We start from the raw sequence: 20,144 nt of genomic DNA, 5'->3' as shown, positions 1-20,144 counted from the left end.
TATATTTTTTTTTTTTTTTTTTTTCCCAGTCATGGGGCTTGAACTCTGGGCCTGGGTGGGCGCTGTCCCTCAGCTCTTGAGCTTAAGGCAAGTACTCTACCACTTGAGCCACAGAACCACTTCCCATTTTCTGGTGGTTTATTGGAGATAAGAGTTTCATGGCCTTTCCTGCCTGGGATGGCTTTGAACCATGATCCTCAGAACTCAGCCTCCTGAGTAGCTAGAATCACAGGCGTGAGCCACCAGCGCCTGGCCAGTATCTTTGTAATTTTATGCATTCCATCAAGATGGTAAGGCAAATGCTATCACTCGTATTCTAGAGAGTAAAGCCATGGACAGTACAATCAAAATCTTTTGATTTCTGGTTGAATGTTCACCTCCTCCCCCCAGACTGAGTTCCCCAGGTACTCAGTAGACAGAAATTCCAAAATTGAAGACAGCTTATCACAATTAAACAAACTTAGCTTTTTTTTTTTTCTTTTTGCTGTTTAGTATCAGTCCTGGGGTTTGAATTCAAGGCCTGGGTGCTGTCCCTGAACGTTTTGCTCAAGGAGAGTACTCCATTACCTGAGCCACAATTCTACTTCCAGCTTTTTGGTGGTTAATTGGACATAAGCATATCACAGACTTTTCTGCCTAGGCTAGCTCCAACCATGATCCTTAGATCTTAGCCTCTTGAGTAGCTAGAATTACTGGTATGAACCACTGATGCCCAGCTTGGGTCCTTTTTTTTTTTTTTTCTGTGGGGCTTGGAACTCAAGGTCTGGGCGCTGTCCTTGATCTTTTTCACTCAAAGCTAGTGCTTTACAACTTTGAACCACAGTACCACTTCCGGTTTTCTGGTGGTTAACTGTAGATAAGAGTCTCAGCCCAGGCTGGCTTTGCACCTCTCAACCTCCTGAGTAGCTAGGATTACTGGCATCAGCCACAGATGCCCAGCTTAGATCTCTTAATGAGCATGGTTTACTCTAGTCCTATAGTTTTATACATGTACATTATGTATGAATGTATATATATATATATGTACTTAAGTGTGTAATATCCATTTGCATACAATGAATATTAAAAACAGGTATCATAAAGAACAACTAATTGTCTAACTTGTTTTTGGACAATGTCACCCATTCCTTTGCTTTCCCTCTCTTATCCCTGCTGTGAGTTACATAGGTCATTTTCCACAGTGTATACTGAATACCATGACTGCATTTGTTCAACCTTCCTCCCTCACTTTCCACATCTTCTCTAAAAAAGACAAAACAAAAACAAAAAATCTCAAAAGCAAAAATAAATACCACCACCACAAAGACAAAACAAAATAAAACATCCTTCAATTTCCTGGAATTTGTTTCTTCTAACTTCTGCTGGTTAACTGGAAGTAAGAGTCTTTCAAATTTATTTACCCAGACTGATTTCAAACTGTGATACTCAGATCTCAGCCTCCTGAAAAGTGAGGGATTAGAGGTGTAAGCCACTGGTGCTCAGCAGAACTAAACTAAAAAGTTAGGGCTGGTGATGCAGCTCAGTCTTACATGGCATATGGAAGGCCCAGGACTCAGTGTCCAGGAGAGGGGGAAGAGAGCTAGAAGTGGAGCAGTGGCTCAAGTGGTAGATTGCTAGCCTTGAACATAAAAGCTCAGGGATAGCATCCAAGTCCTAAATTCAATCCCAAGACTGACATATTAGGAAGGGGGAAAAAAAAAAAAAAGGAGAGAGAGAATGAATAATGAAGTCCCGGGGTAGCAGAGACCACATTCCTCATCAAAATTAAAATCCTGACCAGATATCAAATCTAATTTGTGTTTTAAAATCAATAATATTATGACTTTTTGTTCACTGCAAACTTTTTTAATACAAGAAAAGGCACCAACATTTGCTATCAGTGTTTGAGATTACCTTATCAAAACAACTGTCTAAATACCCAATAGCTCTCACCAAAATGCCTCACAGTCTAATTAACAAAGAATCCTTAGAAATATAAATATGGTCTACTTACTGGGTTTCATGGCATTGGGAGCGCTGGCAGGTGTGTTTCCCCATCCTGTGGTCGATGCTCCCGCATCATCCATTTCGCCCCATCCAGGACTGCTTTCGTTCGGCTCACCCCAGGCTGATGTCCCATTATCTGGAGCAGGTGGTGTGCTTTTGCTCCAGACTGTTAAGAAAAAAAAAAAAGTGTCTCTTAAGAACAATCGGTTAAAATACCTAACATTCAATGGGGCTGAAGGCAGAGTAAACAAGTATCAAATCCTCTTGGCAGAAGCAGAGATTGAACCTTTATGGAGGTTATCAGGCAATGACATTTTTAAAAAGAGTCCAACCCACACCACTTTTGGCCCAGTAACTCTACTACCTGGACATTATACCATCATCACAAAAAAGACTGGGGCTGGGAAGGTAGCTCAGTGGTAGAGTGCCTGCCTCGCATGCATGAGGCACTATATCAACAGAAAAAGCTGGAAGTGGCGCTGTGGCTCAAGTGGTAGAGTGTTAGCCTTGAGCTGAAGAGCTGAGGGACAGTGCCCAGGCCCAGAGTTTAAGACTCATGACTGACCAAAAAATAAAATAAAATAAATTACATACACAATGTTTACTCTATTGCTGTTAAGAAAAACTGGAAGCACTGCAGACACCATCAGGAGACAGGTTAGTCTAAGCATTGTGGTTTATGCTGGCCTGTAAGGCTAGATACTTGGTAAGTAGCGATCATAAGGAATGTGGTACAAGGCCAGCGTGGGCCAAAAATTAGCAAGTCAGCACTACCATCCCAACAGAACCAGATACTTAGAAGATTCAGGAGGATCACAGTCTGAAACCAGTCCAGGCAAAAATGCTTAAGACCCCATCTGAAAAATAACTGAAGCACTGCCGGATGCTGGTAGCTCATACCTATAACCCTAGCTACTCAAGGAGGCAGAAATCTGAGGATTATGCTTTGAAGATAACCCAAGCAGGAAAGTCTGTGAGACTCTTTATCTCTTTACCACCAAAAAAAAAAAAAAAAAAAAAAAAAAACAGAAGCAGAGCTGTCTCTCAAATGGTAGAGAGCTATTGAGCAAAAAAGCTTAGTTACAGCACCCAGGCCCTGAGCTCAAGCCTCAGGATTGGCACAAAAAAAGGGAAAAGAACTGTATGTGCTTATATGGATAGTACATGAAGAGCTGGGGTAGAGCTCAGAGGCAGAACACTTGCCACGCACACAACAGTTCCCTTTGGTGGGGAAAGAGGAGCAACAAGGATGAGCTATGAAGAGAATCAGAATGGAACTTGTTTATTTTCCAATCTAGAGAATAGTATGTTAAGCAAACTTGAATTCTGTAGACCAAAAGAATATGGAAAAATAATTCTGGAGCTGGGCATGAGTGGCTCATGCCTATTGTCCTAGCTACTTAGTAGGCTGAGACCTGAGAATTGTGGATCAGGGCAGGAAAGACTTTTGAGACACACACACATAGACACACACACACCCACAGACACACACACAAAGACACACAGACAAATAGAAAAAAGAGAAAAGAGAAATAACTCTGGAGAAAAATACAGTGTTAACATTTTTTCCTTTTCCCAAGAAAGAACACCATGAGGTAGTACAGGGGCTGCCATTCTTGCATCTTACAGAAAGGCTTTCTTAGCAAGAGTTAAAGATCTGTAAAAGGCCTCCTCAGAAAATAATGCTAAGGTAAATACATGCACCTCAATAAAAATGTCCTGGAGTGGAATTTCTTCTCTGCACAAAAACCTATGAGAAAAAGCCCTTGCTTACCTGATGGTGATTTTCCGGTCATGGGGGTGGGCAGGTTTGGTTCTCGAGGTGCTGTGCCACCTTGGGAATTCTTATCCCACAGGTTCACATTCTTGTAGTTGTAACTGTTAGGGTCTCCCCATGCTGAGGTGCCATCGTCAATGTCCATCTTTCGACTAATTGACTGTGGGGATGGCTCTTCCCAACCACTGGGTTCCTCATCCTTAGGGGCTGTGGGCTGAGGCCCACTGCTCCAGTTGGAATTGGAAGGTCGAACACTGCCCGGAGGTGGTGGGGGCGGTCCTCCCCATGAACCAGACGCCTCTGGTTGTGGTGGCGGTGGCTGCTGTGGTGGCTGCGGCGGTTGGTGTTGTTTATTCCAGGAATTGGGCTGTCTGCCTGTGTCATTCCATGCGGGGGATCTTTTGCAATCTTCCCACCCACCTTTTGAAGCTAGGCTTGCATTCCCCCCATTACCCCAAGTTCCAATTTCATTCTGTCCTCCTTCACCCCACCCAGACACAGGCTTATTTGCAGTACTTTCCCAATTGCTGTTTTTCGTTTGATCAACTTCCTCTCCCCAACCATTCTTCCCAGAAGTCCACCCTTGATTGGGCTGGCGGCTTCCTCCCCACCCCTGATCCTTGCTGGAATTCTCATTCCAAGAGGAAGGAGTCTTGTCATCTGGTCTTCCTCCTCCCCAGTTAGAAGAGTTGTTCTTATAGTCATTCCAGCCTCCTGTGTTCTTGGGGTCTTTCCATTCTGTAGAGGCTGAGAGCTCCCCCCATCCAGACTTCATTTGATTGCTTTGGCTGGGTGCATCTCCCCAGCCCCCTGAGTTCTTGGTCTGTGTGGCAGCGCTCTCCCACCCCTCAGTTCCTTTGTCCGATTTCCCCTCAAGCCTTGGCACCTCTTCAATATCCCACACTGTGTCCTGCTTAATTTGAGTTTGGCCCCAGCCAGTGTTTGAGAGCACCCTGGGGTCCAAATCAGTTCGGCTTAAAAGAGTCTGCAAGACAGCCTGGCAATCAGGATGTGTAGGCCTGTACGACCGACGGCCAGAATTATGACTGTCGCTACTTCCTGCTTTGTGGTTGCTTCCAGTGCTTTGTCCTCCAACTTCACTTCCTGTGGAGCTGGAAGATCTTCCCCAACAGGGAGCCTGGGCATTGCCTTGGTTTTCAGGGAGGGGGTGGCCCTTTTGATTGTCCCATGCTCCAGTGCTAGAATTTGGTTGGTTTGGACCACTCCATTCTCCAATTTTCAACTCATCAGACCCAGTCGGCTGTTTCCATTCTCCCTGAGAGACCCCAGATGTCATTTTGTTCCCTTCACCCCATTTGTTGTCATTAGAGTCCTGAGGGCCAAAGTTCCAGGACCCACCCGTAGACCTGTTATTATTGTCCCAAGAGTCATTTTTTGACCCACTTGATTTCTGAACAGAAGCTCCTTTCCAGGAGTCCTCTCTCTCTTTTCCATTGTTCCCATTGTTTCCAGAATTACTTTGTCCAGAGACTGTGTCAGTTCCAGAAGGACCCCTAGCTGCACCCCAAGATCCAACACTCCCAGTCTTTCGATCTCCAGTGCTTTGTGAAGGGGCATCAGTGCTCCTGGAGGTGTTCCCCAAGCCCATTCCGAAGGGCATTCCCTTATTCTCCATGGGGTTTGGTGAACTTAAGTTCAAGGAGTTAGTGTTTCCACTTTTTGGTCCATCAGTGTTATGAATTTGAGCCTGTTCTCTGCCAGAGACAACAAAATTAACACCCGCATTTTCCATCTTTGACTGCTGTTCCCTGGATGCCTGACCTACTGTGCTAACCTGTGCACCGGAATTACTGGTATCTGTTTCCAATGCCCCTTTCCTAGAAGTTCCTTCTTGGACCAGTGCTGGCCAGGCAGATGGGTTGCTATTTGGGTTAAAGTTGCTGAAGCCAGAGCCAGGTCCAATTCGATCCTGACCACTCACATTCCTCCAATTTCCTAGTCCATTGTTGTTCTCTGGAGTAGAGTTGGAAGATTGAACAGATTTAGCCTTAGGGTCAGATTTCCAAACCCCAAGATTACATTCGTTCCCAGAACTTGCAGACTGGCACTGGCTCCCTTTGCCTTTGTTACTAGTGGTGCTTCCTGGCAGAGTGCTCTTCTCAGAGCCAGGGTTTGAGGCACTGTTGTTATCGGTGGTGTTTTCGGAAGAAGATTCAGTGTCTTTGCTGGCAATACAAGGCCACTCTTCCATGTCAGACCCGTCTACAATCACCTTGTCCCAGGTGTGAATTGGGTTGGGGGAGGTGCCGTTGTTGGAGGAGGCTCCCGGGCCCCAAGTGGAATTTGCATAATTTGAAGCAGCAGCACCTCCAAGGGTTGACTCTGAAAAAGAGATCATCTGATCAATTATGGCTGCTCAAGCATTACGCTCAATTCCTGAAGCTTATACTGTTCCAGGACGGTTTCACCAAATCTCTCCCTACATTGTCTTCTCTACCCAGTCACTCATTTTGGATTGTATCACAACTGTTGGTCACCTCTACTTCACTGGTCACAGTTCTATTCACTAAGTTGAATTCCACACCATTTAGCAAAGCTACCTCCTTGCCATTCCTATTGACGGAAAAAGGCTTTTTGCCTCTTAAGACAAATAAAATAGCACTATAAACTTGCTCTCTCTCCCATCTGCTCCTAACACCCCCAACTGAAACAACAATTTTTCTAAAATGCCTTTTGATTCTACCACTGCCATATGTAAGCCTTCACCAGTTTCTTAGTGCACAAAAATGAAGCTGAACTCCTTGGCTTGCATTTTGATCAAGATATGCCATGACCTTTGTCAAACCTTCCATCTAAATTATCTTCTACAACCTTCTACGCAGTCATCTACACTCCACAGCTGTGTCTTCTTACCTTGGCAACACTCCATGACAGCAACTACTGTCTTTTTTCTTTTCCCCTAAATTCACACAGTGAAATTTACTCATCTTTCTGGGTGTAATTCAAGTGCCACTTCTGTGAAGCTGTTTTTGAGCTCCTCATCTGGAATAACTCCCCTTTGTCAATAGTTATTTTCCCCACTGCAATAGCACTATGTTCACATTGCTCCTTCCCCTGGTGGTGCCTCTTTACACACCTCATCCTGCTAATGGGCCAATTCCACACCATCGCCATGCAGTGCTGCTCAGTGCACTTCTGCTGAATGACAGGAGGTCCCAAATGAATAGACTTGCTTTTAAAGGAGCTTAATCGGATCAAACAGTCCAACACAAATATGGGAGTTGAGCCCTATGCCAATTGCTATAAGGCTGACTTGGGTAGCACAGCTTAATACCAGATTTGGTGAGAAGAAAAATGACTTCTTTCTAATGGTGTCAATGTGAGACTCTGATTTACACTGGACCCATGACTCTGTGTAGTCCTCTCATTGGCTACCAAGGGTTAGGAAGGAAGGGCTGTGTCTACTCTGGGCCTGGTCTGACTGCCACAGAAGCCTCGTGGGTATGGTATGTCTCTGCACAAAGCCTGTGTCACTACTAGGTTTTCTGCCATCCTTACTTTACATACAAGATGGAGACATAATTTTTTTGAGCAATCCACTGTTCAAACTCAGAACTCAAAGCATATCAATTAGTGGAAACCATTAACAAGCTGTCCTTGCCAATGCTCGACCATATTCAAGCTCTGTATTTTAATATAACCTCAAAAGACAAATTGAGAGGCAGGTTGAAATCAATTAATGAACTTTAAAAAAAAACGGGACCTGGAAGTTCTTTGCTTTAGTTGACATAGTTGTTAAGTCATCTTTAAAAACTCAAAACTTCTAGAACACTTCATGTCTACCTTATAGTGTCTAACAAAGCTCAACATGCAGGGGTTTGAAAATCAGAAACACTGATTAAAAAAAATTTCAGTGGGAAAGAAGGTGCTGGTGGTTCATGCCTATTATCCAGAAACTCAGGAAAATAATGGTCTGAAGTCAAGTAATATTTCAGAAACTCAGGAAAATAATGGTCTGAAGTCAAGTAATATTTCCATTCCATCCATAAAGTCCATAAGATACCATTTCCAAAATAACCAGCAAAGAGCTAGGCCAGAGGCATGGGAGAAGACTAGCCAAGCAAGTACCAAGTCTTCAGTTCAAACAACCACCCCCGCCTCCCAAAAAAAAAAAATCACTACAAAACTAGAATGGTACTGGCCAGGTGCCAATGGCTCACACCTATAGCCCAGCTACTCAGGAAGCTGAGATCTGAGGACTGTAGTTCAAAGCCAGTCCAGAAAGCCTGCAGGACTCTTATCTCCAATTAACCACCCCAAAAAGCCAGACGGAGCTGGGGCAGGAAATGTGGCTTAGTGGTAGAGTGCTTTGCCTAGCATGCATGAAACCCTGGGTTCGATTCCTTAGTACCACATAAACAGATAAAGCCAGAAGTGGTGCTGTGCTCAAGTGGTAGAGCACTAGCCTTGAGCACAGAGAGGCTCAGGCAGAGCCCAGACCCTGAGTTCAAACCCTATGACTGGCACAAACCAAACCAAACCAAAATGGTATTATGTGGTGTCTTCCCATGATTCTATACTGTAATGGAAAAGGTCATTCTTTCTCTGATTGTAGCATTCTGGAAGCATAAGCACAGCATCTGGAGATTCAGAACAGCCTCCATAGGGGCCCTACATCCCCTTGTTGTTCCCTGAACACAAACCTGTAGAACCACAGAGGACCAGAGAAAAAGGCTCAAAGCATGAGACCCACAGCGGCGACTGCAAGCTGCTCATGCTAGGACGCTGTAACCCAGTTTCTAAGAACTCCCCTTTTCACACTGGGATCCTCTCCATCTTATGAATGATCCCAGCAGTCTACCTATGTAAGGGATTTGGGGACCTCACACCAGGCAATGCACCAGGCAATGCACAAGGTAAAGCTCTCTTCCTCCATTCATGGCGGTCCTTACCTGGCGCAGTCCCACTCTCGCTCTGCAGCAGCGTTCCTGTCACTTGTGCGTTGTTTGGGTTTGCTCCAGGTGCTGTGCAGGGAGGAGGCCCCGCCCCGCCCCCGAGGAGCATGCAGGACGGTGGAGGGGGCTGCCCACGTTTTAGTAACACTTTGTGGTCCTGCTGGCAACGGAATCGCGGCGGCACCTCCCGAGGCATGTAGCGGGCGGCGCTTGGCGGCTGTCCGTTCGGCACGGCCACCCTTTTGGCATTGTTGCCACCATTGACTGGTGGCGATGGAGAGCTGCCAATTGGGCTGGCGGCCGTTGGTTGGCTTAAACTTGGTTTCGTCACTTCGGGCACTGAAAGAGAGGTTGGAAAAGTCTTTGAAACCAAGAACATTTTTATAGAGATTGCTCATATCAGATCCATTCTAACAAGCCCATCTTCCCCGCTGCTCCTGGGGACACACACGGTCTTTCCAAATCGCTGCCGGTATTCTTCTGTCAACTGGGGTGGGGGTGGGGTGGGGGGGAGGAGGGGGGCAAGGCAGAGATGAAGGGTGATGGTGACAAGGATTCAAAGACGACACCATGGAATTACATCCCATTAATTACGGGGGAAAAGAAGCAACCCAGTCAACAAACAGAATTAGTACCCAACAGGGCCACGCCACCGACTCTGGGCCCCTACCCTTCACCCAGTTTCTTCAATGCTAACCTCTGTGAACTTAGTCTGAAGTCTTTGGACTAAGTGAGCCAAGCATGTTTCACCTGTGCTGAGACCATTCTGTGCAATTCATCCATCTACAAAGTTAGATCGAAATGCTCCATTCACACAGAACCCTCTCCCCTTCAAGGACAAAAACCCCTCAGGGCAGGGGAGCAGCACTCATCTTTTTTCCCTGAAAGCCTGGCAAGAGTAGACCCCAACAAAAACCCTCAGGTCTAGACTGTCACTGAATTCAACTTGATTTCCTATAGATGCCTGAACTCAAAGGCTTGCTTGGTCTTCTGCATTAAGTATTAGAAAAATTATGTCTTTCAAGCTTTTGTCAAAATAAAACACAAAAAGAAAACCCTTTCCTCTTCTTTTTCCTTTCTTTCTTTTCTTGTTCCTTCCTTCCCTCTCATTCCTTCCTTTTCTCCCTTCATACTAAGGATTAAACTCCAAGTACTTGAGTCATGTCCCTAGCTCTTTTGTTTTTGTATTTTTGATTTTGAGATTGGGACGGGGGGGGGGGGGGGGGGGCGGTTCCTCCAAAATTTTCCCATACTGGTTTCAAAATTCAAGATCCTGCTCTGCTCTGCCTCTCTAGTAGCTGGGATTGCAGGCATGCAATACTATGCTCAACTTTCAAATAATACAAAAACTTAACAATTGGATACTTTTTCTATTTAATTGAAATAAGTTGAATTTTACTTCCATTAGAAAAAATGGTAAATAGCATAGAAATGTGCACAAGAGACTACGAGCTACAAGCTGCCACACCATTTGGCTTCCTCCACCCCCTACAGAGAAGATTCTCTTAGAATATGCACTTTCTCCCTTCATCCTAACACAAGACTGTCACCCTTCCCAAGAAAATCTGCCTCGCAAATGCAGGCTTGGAGTATTACAGAACACTGTGAGGTCCAAATCCGCCACCCAGTCATGCGGGGGCCAGCCCTGGCAGCAGCACTGCTTCCAATGCTGAAATGCTGAAATGCTGCTGGGCCAGCATGTTGCCATTTAACGCACTCCTTTATGAGCAGAGAGATATGTCATCAGAAAGCAGGGGGCCTGATCTCTTCTGTCACTGGACACTAGAGAATACTGTTGGTGCCAGCAGTAAAGAGTAGGTATCCAACTTAAGTTCTAGTAACCCATGTCTGGTGTCCCAGTATAAATCAGTTATTATCTACTATGAATTAACATTGTATCCTCCTCACTCCTTATAGCAACTGACGGCTTAATAATTGATTGGTAAATGAATAAAGATTAATGATAACACTTTTCTGCTTTGGGAAGATTCCATGGCATTATCAATCCCCTTTCTCTTAGGAGAAAGAGCAAGAAGCTGGCAGAAGGCGAGGCACCTGTGGCTCATGCTTATAATCTTAGTGACTCAGGAAGCTGAGATCTGAGGATTGCAGTTTGAAGCCAGCCTCATGAAGAAAGACCATGAGACTTTTTTTTTTTTTTTTTTTTGCCAGCCATGGGGCTTGAACCTTCTGGGCTTGGGCACTATCCCTCAGCTCTTCAGTTCAAAGCAAGCGTTCTACCGCTCGAGCCACAGCGCCACTTCCGGTTTTCTAGTGGTTTATTGAAGATAAGAGTCTCACGGACTTTCCTGCCCAGGCTGGCTTTGAACTGTGATCCTCAGATCTCAGCCTCCTGAGTAGCTAGGATTACAGGCATGAGCCACTGGCACCCGGCTAAGACTCTTATGTCTAGTAAAACACTCAGAAAAGGCTAGACGTGGGCTGTGGCTCAAGTGTAGAGTGCTTGCCTTGAGAAAAAGAAGTTCAGGGACAATACCCTGAGTTCAAGCCTCAGGACTGGAATAAAAAAAGGAGAAGAGGGCTGGGAAGGTGGCTCAGTGGTAGAGTGCTTGCCTTGCATGCATGAGGCCCTGGGTTCGATTCCTCAGTACCACATAAGCAAAAAGAAAAAAAAGCCGGAAGTGGCACTGTGGCTCAAGTGGTAAAGCACTAGCCTTGAGCTGAAGAGCTGAGGGACAGTGCCCAGGCCTAGAGTTCAGGCCCCACGACCAGACCAAAAAAAAAGGAGAAGAAAAAGTTGGCAGAGATTGGGTGGATTCTTCCCAACTGGTTTTTAGAAGGAATGAGCTGTGCTTCTGTAAAACTTCTCTTCTATAAAAGAGCCAGAATCCTCACTTTTACTTCACTAGGTTGGCTGCATGCCCCGCCCCCCCATTTTCCTTAAAAAAAAAAAAAATAAAGAGCGGCCTAAAATGATTGAGGTCCAAACTCCAGCTGCAAAAACACTGCATTACACTGCATCATCTCAACCAAGGAAATCTGGTAGGCATGATGTACTGTGTAAAAATTGCTATATGATCTCCTTCAGGGTATTTTCTTACCACCATACCAGGTATAGCCTGGATTGTAAATGATGAAGTCACTTAAAATGGAAATAAATATGCTTCAACCACTTCCCTTCTAAGAGTGTTATCTCAGGAGGCAAGTCATTCAAACTTCCAGGACCCAGTTAGAGAAAAACCTACAGGACTATGTGAGTCACAGGCTAACTGCTTCAGGGCCTGATAGATTTTTATTAGATTTCTTTGATTACTCTTTTCAAGGAATTCAAGAACTTTAAGCATTTAAAAAGGTCAAGCAAAATTCTTGTCTGTTTCCAGAGAGGAACCAGCTGGCAAGAGTTCAAATCAACCCGATTTTACAAGTTCAAAGCTAAAACATCAGAATGATCATGTATATCTCAAACCACTCCAAACTACTGGATGACAATAGAAGAGAAATTATCATCAAATCTGAAAGTGTGCTTTTCAGGCCTGGCCTAGTCTGAATCATAATTTGTAGGTTGTAGTACAAATATTTCCAAAGATGAGTTGCTCATAGTTTTTCATTCTTAAAGAAAAAGTCTGTGGCTTCAACCATGGTTTCTGTACCATAGGGAAGTGAAAAAATTGGGGAAAATGCTATGTATTCTTTTTTTTTTTTTTTTTTTTTTGTCGGTCGTGGGGCTTGAACTCTGGACCTGGGCGCTGTCCCTCAGCTCTTCAGCTCAAGGCGAGCGCTCTACCACTTGAGCAACAGCGCCACTTCCGGTTTTCTGATGGTTTATTGGAGATAGGAGTCTCACGGTCTCTCCTGCCCGGGCTGGCTTTGAACCGCGATCCTCAGATCTCAGCCTCCTGAGTAGCTAGGATTACAGGCGTTAGCCACCAGCGCCCGGCTAATGCTATGTATTCTATTTTCTAATTTCTCCTCATGCATAAACTATTTACATACTCTAATGACTGACTCCCTTTCCTAAATCCTTATCTCATCCTTCTATCTTACTTAAAATTTGTCCTTATTTCTGACAGACATCAATAAGACAGTACTTTTTCAGATCAAAGCATTGGGGGACAGTACAGGAATCTGAACTCATGGCCTCGTGTTTGCTTGGCTGGCAATCTATTGTTTTAGCAATGCTCCTTATCCAAAAGCATTTAAGAAATTCCTAGAGCATAAGTTGGGAAGGTGGCTCAGTGGCAGAGCGCTTGCCTTGCATGCCTGAGGCCCTGGGTTCGATTGCTCAGCACCACATAAGCAAAAAAAAAAAAAGAAATTCCTAGAGCAGGTGAACTTCTAAACTGCTCAACAAAGTCAACAATCGGGCTGGACCAATATAAACTACTACTAATCACCTAATGGCACCAACAGGAAAAAACCATCTAGAAATCTTCTTAAGATTTTAAGGCACTCATGCCACTCATGCCTTCACCACAACACACATTGTCTTTGCCTTCAACAGCACTCTCCTCATTAAGTCACTTTAGTCTAATGGGAAGTGGGCACTATGGATTTGTTCATCTTTACCTTCTGTGTACCTCCTAACACTGCTGGGAATTCCTCTCTCCATTGTGGGGGGGGGGGGTGCGCATGCACATGTACATATGCACACACATGCTGGTACTGGAGCTTGAACTCGGCCTCACAGTGTTTCTTAGCTTTTTCCCTTGAGACTGGTATTCTAGGGGCTAGGAAGGTGGCTCAGTGGTAGAGCGCTTGCCTTGCATGCATGAGGCCCTGGGTTCCATTCCTCAGCACCACATAAGCAAAAAGAAAAAAGCTGGAAGTGGCGCTGTGGCTCAAGTGGTAGAGTGCTAGCCTTGAGCTGAAGAGCTGAGGGACAGTGCCCAGGCCTAGAGTTCAGGCCCCACGACTGGACCCCCCCCCCCAAAAAAAAAAAAAAAGAGACTGGTATTCTACAATTTGAGCCACACCTACAGTTCTGGCTTTTTGTTGGCTAACTGGAAATTAGAGTCTCTGGGATTTGGCTGGCTAGCTAGCTGGCTGGCTAGCTTCAAACTTAGATCCTTAGATCTCAGCCTCCTGAGTTGATGTGTGCCCCCAAGTCCAGTCCTCCCTCCATTTTCCCCTCCATTTTCGTGAGACCCATTCTGGCTAGCTCTTCAGCTCTTGTCTATTCCCTTGTAGACTTCTCCTACCCAGATCAGAGGTCAGCAAACTTTCTGTAAGAGTCAAACAGGAAATATTTAGGTTTTATGGCCATGGGTATTAAATGCAACACTCAATTCTGTACTTACAAGGGAAAAGTAGCCACAAAAAGGTAGCCAAAAAGCATGGTCATTTTCCAATAAAACTTTACTTATGGGATAAAACAGGAAGTTTTCATTTTCATGTGTCATGAGATACATGGAATAAATCCTAATTCATTGAAAAATATAAAGAACTTTCTTAGCTCATATGCCTCTAGCCCAACTGCTGGTTAACTAAAATAAAATCTTGCAGACTTTTCTGCTTAGGCTGGCTTTAAACCAAGGACCTCTAGGTCTCAGCGTCCTGAGTAGCAAGGATTATAGGAGTGAGTTACCAATCCTGGCTAACCCCTACTTTTGACTACTCTTTTCTTTTGGGTAGGTCATGGGGCTTAAACTTTAGGTCTGGGCACTCTCCCTGAGCTTTTTCACTCAAAGCTAGTGTTCTCTGAGCCACAGCTCTACTTCCAGTTTCATGGCGCTTAACTGGAGATAAGACGCTCATGGACTTCCATGCCAAGGCTTGCTTCAAACCATTATCCTCAGATCTCAGTCTCCTGAGTAGCTAGGATTACAAGCATGAGCCACTGGCACAAGGGTTTGACGTGTGTGTGTGTGTGTGTGTGTGTGTGTGTGTGTGTGTGTGTGTGTGTGTGTGTGTGTGTGTGTGTGTGTGTGTGTGTGTGTGTGTGTGTGTGTGTGTGTGTGTGTGTGTGTGTGTGTGTGTGTGTGTGTGTGTGTGTGTAAACTTAGTGCCTCGTACTTGCTAGGCAGGCCTCTATCAGTGGCCACACCTTAAGCTTTTCACTGTACTCCAACTCCATCATAATTTCAAGTAGTCTTAATCATAATTTCAAAATGGCAGCTGGATTTGGCTATGAGTTGTATCTTTAAAAAAAAAAGTTAGCTGGGCATGATGGCTCATGCTTATATTCTTAGCTACTCAGGAGGCTAAAACTGGAAGGGATCATAGTTTGAGGCCAGCTTGAGTAAAAATGTTCTTAAAACTCCATTCAACCAATAAAAGTTAAAACTAGAGCCAGTGGCTCACGCCTGTTATCCTAGCTACTCAGGAGGTTGAGCTCTGAGGACTGTAGTTCCAAGCCAACCCAGGCAGGAAAGTCCATGATATTCTTATCCAATCAACTACTCAGAAAAAGTTAGAAGCACTGTGGCTCAAGCAGTAGAGCACTAGCCTCGAACAAGAGAAGCTGAGGGACAGAGCTCAGGCCCAGAGTTCAAGCCCCAGAACCATCAAAAATAAATAAGTAAGTAAATAGCTAGGCTGGTATGTGCCTGCAATCCTAGGTATGTAAAGTATAAACAGCAAAATCTGGTTGAGGTAAGCCAGTTAGGCAAAAAGAAAGATCCAATCCCAAAAGCAATGAAAGTAAAAGTAGCTGGGGTTATGGTTCAAGTGGGAGAGCCCCTTGTCTAGAATGCACAAGGCCTTGAGAAAAAGAAAAAAAAAAACAGAAATGAAAAAGGAAAAAAATTAAGCTGGGTGTGGTGGTACATGCCTAGTTAAGAAGAGGTGTAAGCCGGGCACCAGTGGCTCATGCCTGTAATCCTAGCTACTGAGGAGGCTGAGATCTGAGGATCACAGTTCAAAGCCAGACCGGGCAAGGAAAGTCCGTGAGACTCTTCAATAAACCACTAGAAAAAACCAGAAGTGGCTCAAGCAGTAGAGCACTCGCCTTGAGCTGAAGAGCTGAGTGAACAGCGCCCAAGCCCAGAGTTCAAGCCCCATGACTGACCAAAAAAAGAGGTGTCATTCAGTGGCAGAATGCATGAGGTGCTGGGCTGGATCCCGGCACCAAAAGAAATCAACATGAAATGGGACCTGTACTCTTGCTACACTCAAGTTCTTGAACACAAACTCTCATGCTGAGGATTTAGCTATTGCTGTGTAACTGTTTCTCACATCATTATCTTCAATTTAGACCTTTCCATCTTCTGCTTAAACTCACTCAGCTCCAAACACTAGATCCTGTTATCTAACACAGTGAAGTCATCACCCAACTAGTGCTCAAGTTAGCACCTCAGCAGGTAGCTTAGAATTCTCAATCTGCCTATGCACACACAGACACAGACACAGACAGACAGACAGACAGACAGACACACACACACACACACACACACACAAAGTAACATCTATCTCCTCAATTCCTTCCTTCTTTCCTTTCTTTCTATCAGCACTGCTACTGACTGGTTAAAGTTCTCATTACGTTCAGGACATTCCTGTGCTCACCTATTTGAGCCACATGTCATCCACCTCACATTCACTCATGTATTTTGGGGGGGGAGAGTACCAGTATACTGAGGTTTGAACTCAGAACTCCCCACTCTCTCTTGGCTTTTCCCACTCCTGGTGCTCTACCACTTGAGCCATAGCTCCACCTCCTTATCTCTCTTAGCAATAACTCGTTTCATCTCTGAACAAGAACTCTACTAGGGATACTGGTATCTCCACAGATATAAGAAGCTCTACAAGTAGTTTATAAATAATCTAAATTATGCCTCTGCAATAAGCTCAGAAGACTGAACTGTGTTGCAGTTGTCCATTAAGCCTAGACTGTGTCCTTTAGATGTGTGTCAGCAGAGTGTAGGGGAAGATTATGAATCACTGCTTTCAATGACAGTATCTAAAAATGTAACTTACTCACTGAGCTGGAGGTTTTTCCTCCCTGCTTTCACTCATCACAGGGACTTTTGGGGTCAGAATAAGTCTCACTGACAAAAACATCTATAACAGGTATTAACTAAGGAAATGTTCCATGCCAGACACCAGAGCCCTTCAATCCTTTCTTATTTTGGTGCTGGTACCAAAAGCTTGAAATCAAGGCCTCATACTCTTGCTAAGTTTGTGGCTCTACTTCTTGAGCCACAGCTCCACTTCTGGCTTTTGCTGTTTAATGGGTGGTAAGAGTCTTTGAAGGACTCCAGGTGTGAGCCATCAGTGAGCCCAGCCAAACTCTTAATTCTATATCCACAAAGGAGGATCTAAAGCTTTTGTTTGAGGTGTTTTTCCTTCTCTGTTACCTGAGTGGCAGTCCAGCTTTTGGCCCATGTCCTCATAGGACCTTAACCTGCAATCTCTTTTGCAGAACACTCATTAACAAAAATAATAATCATAGAAGTTAAAAGAAGAACATAGTATGAATTTACTTCTCTGAAATACAGAAAAATCTAAGTTCAGTCCTCTGCCTAACCCAAGACTCTGCACAAACACAATCTTTTTTTCTTATAGGTTTTGTTAAGGGGAGGTTGCCTAAGGGAGGTAATGTTTTAGGGGACAGGAATGGGACCCACAAATATCTGCTGAGGAAAGAGAAGTAGCCAGCAAAAATGACGAACTGTGTGTAAAGCAAGACAGCAAGCCTAGAATGGGGAGCACCCCCCTCCACAACTCAAGGGTGATTTTTATTTTTCACTTCTTGTCTACCTCTTGCTTTAACTAACGAATCCCGTGAGATGAAACAGATTCCTGGTAATTTTTATTAGAATAACTGACTTACTTTTGTGTGGATTCTGGGTCTTGAACTGAGGCCCCTGCACTCTTGACTGGCTTGTACATTCACAGCTGAGGCTCAACCACTTCAACTGTGCTTTCCGCCACTTGAGTGTGTGTGTGCGTGCGTGCGTGCATGCGTGCGTGCGTGCGTGCGTGTGTGTGTGTGTGTGTGTGTGTGTGATTTTTGTTGTTTTTTGATTAATTGGAGATAAAAGTTGTGGATTTGTCTGACCGGGCTGGTTTTGAACTTCAGATCTCAACTCCCTGAATAGTTAGGATTATAGGTGTAAGTTACCAGTGTCCAGCTGAATTTATTTTTAAATTTTGAATGTAGGGAGCATATGGAGAATATGAAGTATATTCTATCTCAGTAAGTGGGGAAAATATCCTGATGTGAAGGAAAATTTTGCTAGTGGGCAGAAAGTGAAGTCTGACTTTTAAGGAAGTGTTTGAGAACGGGCCAGTACCAAAAAGACTTCTTTTGTCTTAGACTGCCTCATGGGTTTTCCACTTCCCAGAAGCAACGCCGCTGATGTGCAGAGCAGCGCGTCTCTGTGGCACAACTAGAGCTTGCCTTCATGAGCACGGGACTTGTGGCCAGACCTAGGAACCCAACCCCGACGTCCAGTGACCACAGAGCAGGGTGTCCAGGAAAACACCAATGTTCTCATCTCTCATCCCTATAAATCATCAAAAAACCCTATAAATATTTAAGTGCCCAAGTCCTTCCCTAGATAGTAAGTTGATTTAGAAAATATGGACACTGAACCACTATAAACAATACTTTTTCTATATAGCAAAGTATACTTTATAGATTAAGCAGAATAATCTACAAAGATATTTCAGAGCCATATTACATGACTGTAATCCCCAAAATGGAGTTTTGAAAAAGCAAGGGGATAACAAGTTTGAGACTACCAGCCTAGGCTACAAAGGAAGACACTGTCTTAAACAACAACAGCAACATCAAAAAACAAATCAAGCCAAACCGAAACCAGAATACTTTCAAAGGAAAGCCTACTTCTGGGTTGGGAACTGGATGACTATGTAAGGGGAGGACACTATCCTCTAATCAATTAAAATAATTACACTAATAATGATTTCCCTTAAGTTTATTTTCTAAATCATTACTAAGTCCCAGATTACATTTTTCTTTGAAATGTCTTTTGATTAGAAATACATTACAGTAGGGTCTTAGTTATCTGAGAATTTTGTTTCCCATAACTAATTTTCCAAGAAATTAGCACTATCTTTGTTCACCCTGTAAGATGTTTTGTCAAAGAAAGAAAGGAGGAAACGAAGGAAGGAAGGAAGGAAGGAAGGAAGGAAGGAAGGAAGGAAGGAAGGAAGGAATCATTAGAAGGTTTCTCATTAAGTCCTTTCTTTGGGGGGTGCAGTCCAGGGTTTTGAACTCAGGACCTATGCTTGCTTGGCAAATGATCTGTCACTTGAGCTATGCATTCAGCTCTTTTTATTTTATTTTTTAGATACAGTCTTGAATTTTTGCTCAAGGCCAGCCTGGACATCAGATCTTCCTACTCAACAGAGGAGGACATCACTCCCCATTTACTTGCTCAGATAAGATCTTGCTAAGTTTTTGCCTGAGCAGGACTCTCCCGATCCCCACCCCCTGAGTAGCTGGAATTATAGGCATGGACTCTGATCAAGTCTTATCTCTCCTTCATCCTTATCTATCCACCTCCAATACAGTCATATCTGATATCCTTCATCCAGGGTGACTAAGGTCACCTGCAGAACTTTTCAAAATACATCACCTGGGGCCACAGTCTGAGACACTTAACAGCAGCCTGGGCTGGATCTTGACAACTCTATGCAAACAATTTCAACCCATAACTGTGAACCACATATTTAATGGGCAACAACAGGAGCTATCCTAAGGAATTAAGTAGCCAATTTGTGTGTATGCGCACATGTGTACAAATGCTACTGGGGCTTGAACTCAGGCTCCTGCTTAGCTTGTTCACTCAAGGTTGGCATTCTAACACCTCAGCCTCCCTAGTGCTCTCATTCTTTTGGATACTAAGCAAAAGTGTGACCATCATCAGATTAAACTACATGATTAAATGAGAGAGGAAGAATTAAAACAAAACTCAACCTGAGTGTGTTCTGCACTAATCTATCCAAAATACACTATCTTTGATGTGTTATCTAAAAACCTCTTCTAGCTCTAACTCAGAAGATTGTGTGAACATCCTAAACGGCACATTCCACGTTTAGACAATGGATGCCATGGATTGGATGGTAAACCAAATTCTGCAGTGTCCATCTCAAAGTAGGAGCTGGTGTTTTGTGTTATTGAACTATGAAACATTTTGAAGTTTCAGTTCAAAATCATGACTCACGTTTAAAACAAAGTATATTTCTGCTTCCTGAAAAATTTAAGACCAACTAGCAACCCTACTACAAGTACTTTTTATTGTCATTACCACTCTTCAGTGACTGCCAACAACCACCTTAATGACTCCACACCACTCTTTTCAGTGGGCTGGAGCTGAGTCACCAACCCGGAGTGAGAGCTCAGCACTGAGTCTAAAAGGAAAAACAGAAACAAAAAAACTCTTACCTTTGGTTTTTTGTTCCGTGACCTGCAAAATAAACAAGACATAAATAAATGAAATTTGCCTTCTAATTAAATAATATAAGACTAATTTTGATAACAAGTAATGAAAGCTATCGGACAAAACATACAAAGGATTAGTAAAAAGGCAGGGGGAAAAATG

The 20,144-nt window shown here is 44.0% G+C and overlaps 1 protein-coding gene across 7 annotated transcripts in view; it reads right to left on the bottom strand.

Annotated features, from left to right (window-relative positions):
• Tnrc6b (trinucleotide repeat containing adaptor 6B) overlaps positions 1 to 20,144 on the bottom strand; it is a 237,367-nt gene that overhangs the window by 50,206 nt on the left and 167,017 nt on the right. For all 7 annotated transcript variants that reach the window (XM_069999582.1, XM_069999588.1, XM_069999585.1 and 4 more), the window contains 4 exons: positions 19,988 to 20,009; positions 8,677 to 9,018; positions 3,761 to 6,106; positions 1,994 to 2,152 (listed from right to left, as the gene is read on the bottom strand). In XM_069999582.1, the coding sequence (XP_069855683.1) occupies positions 1,994 to 2,152; positions 3,761 to 6,106; positions 8,677 to 9,018; positions 19,988 to 20,009 (2,869 nt within the window). The remainder of the gene's footprint in view (positions 1 to 1,993; positions 2,153 to 3,760; positions 6,107 to 8,676; positions 9,019 to 19,987; positions 20,010 to 20,144) is intronic.

This window comes from Dipodomys merriami, unplaced genomic scaffold (genome assembly GCF_024711535.1).
Source record: "Dipodomys merriami isolate MVZ:Mamm:240054 unplaced genomic scaffold, mDipMer1.0.p SCAF_55, whole genome shotgun sequence".
Lineage (NCBI taxonomy): Eukaryota > Metazoa > Chordata > Mammalia > Rodentia > Heteromyidae > Dipodomys > Dipodomys merriami.
The sequence above is the reverse complement of the archived record's forward strand: the minus strand, read 5'-3'. Positions and strand labels throughout refer to the sequence as shown.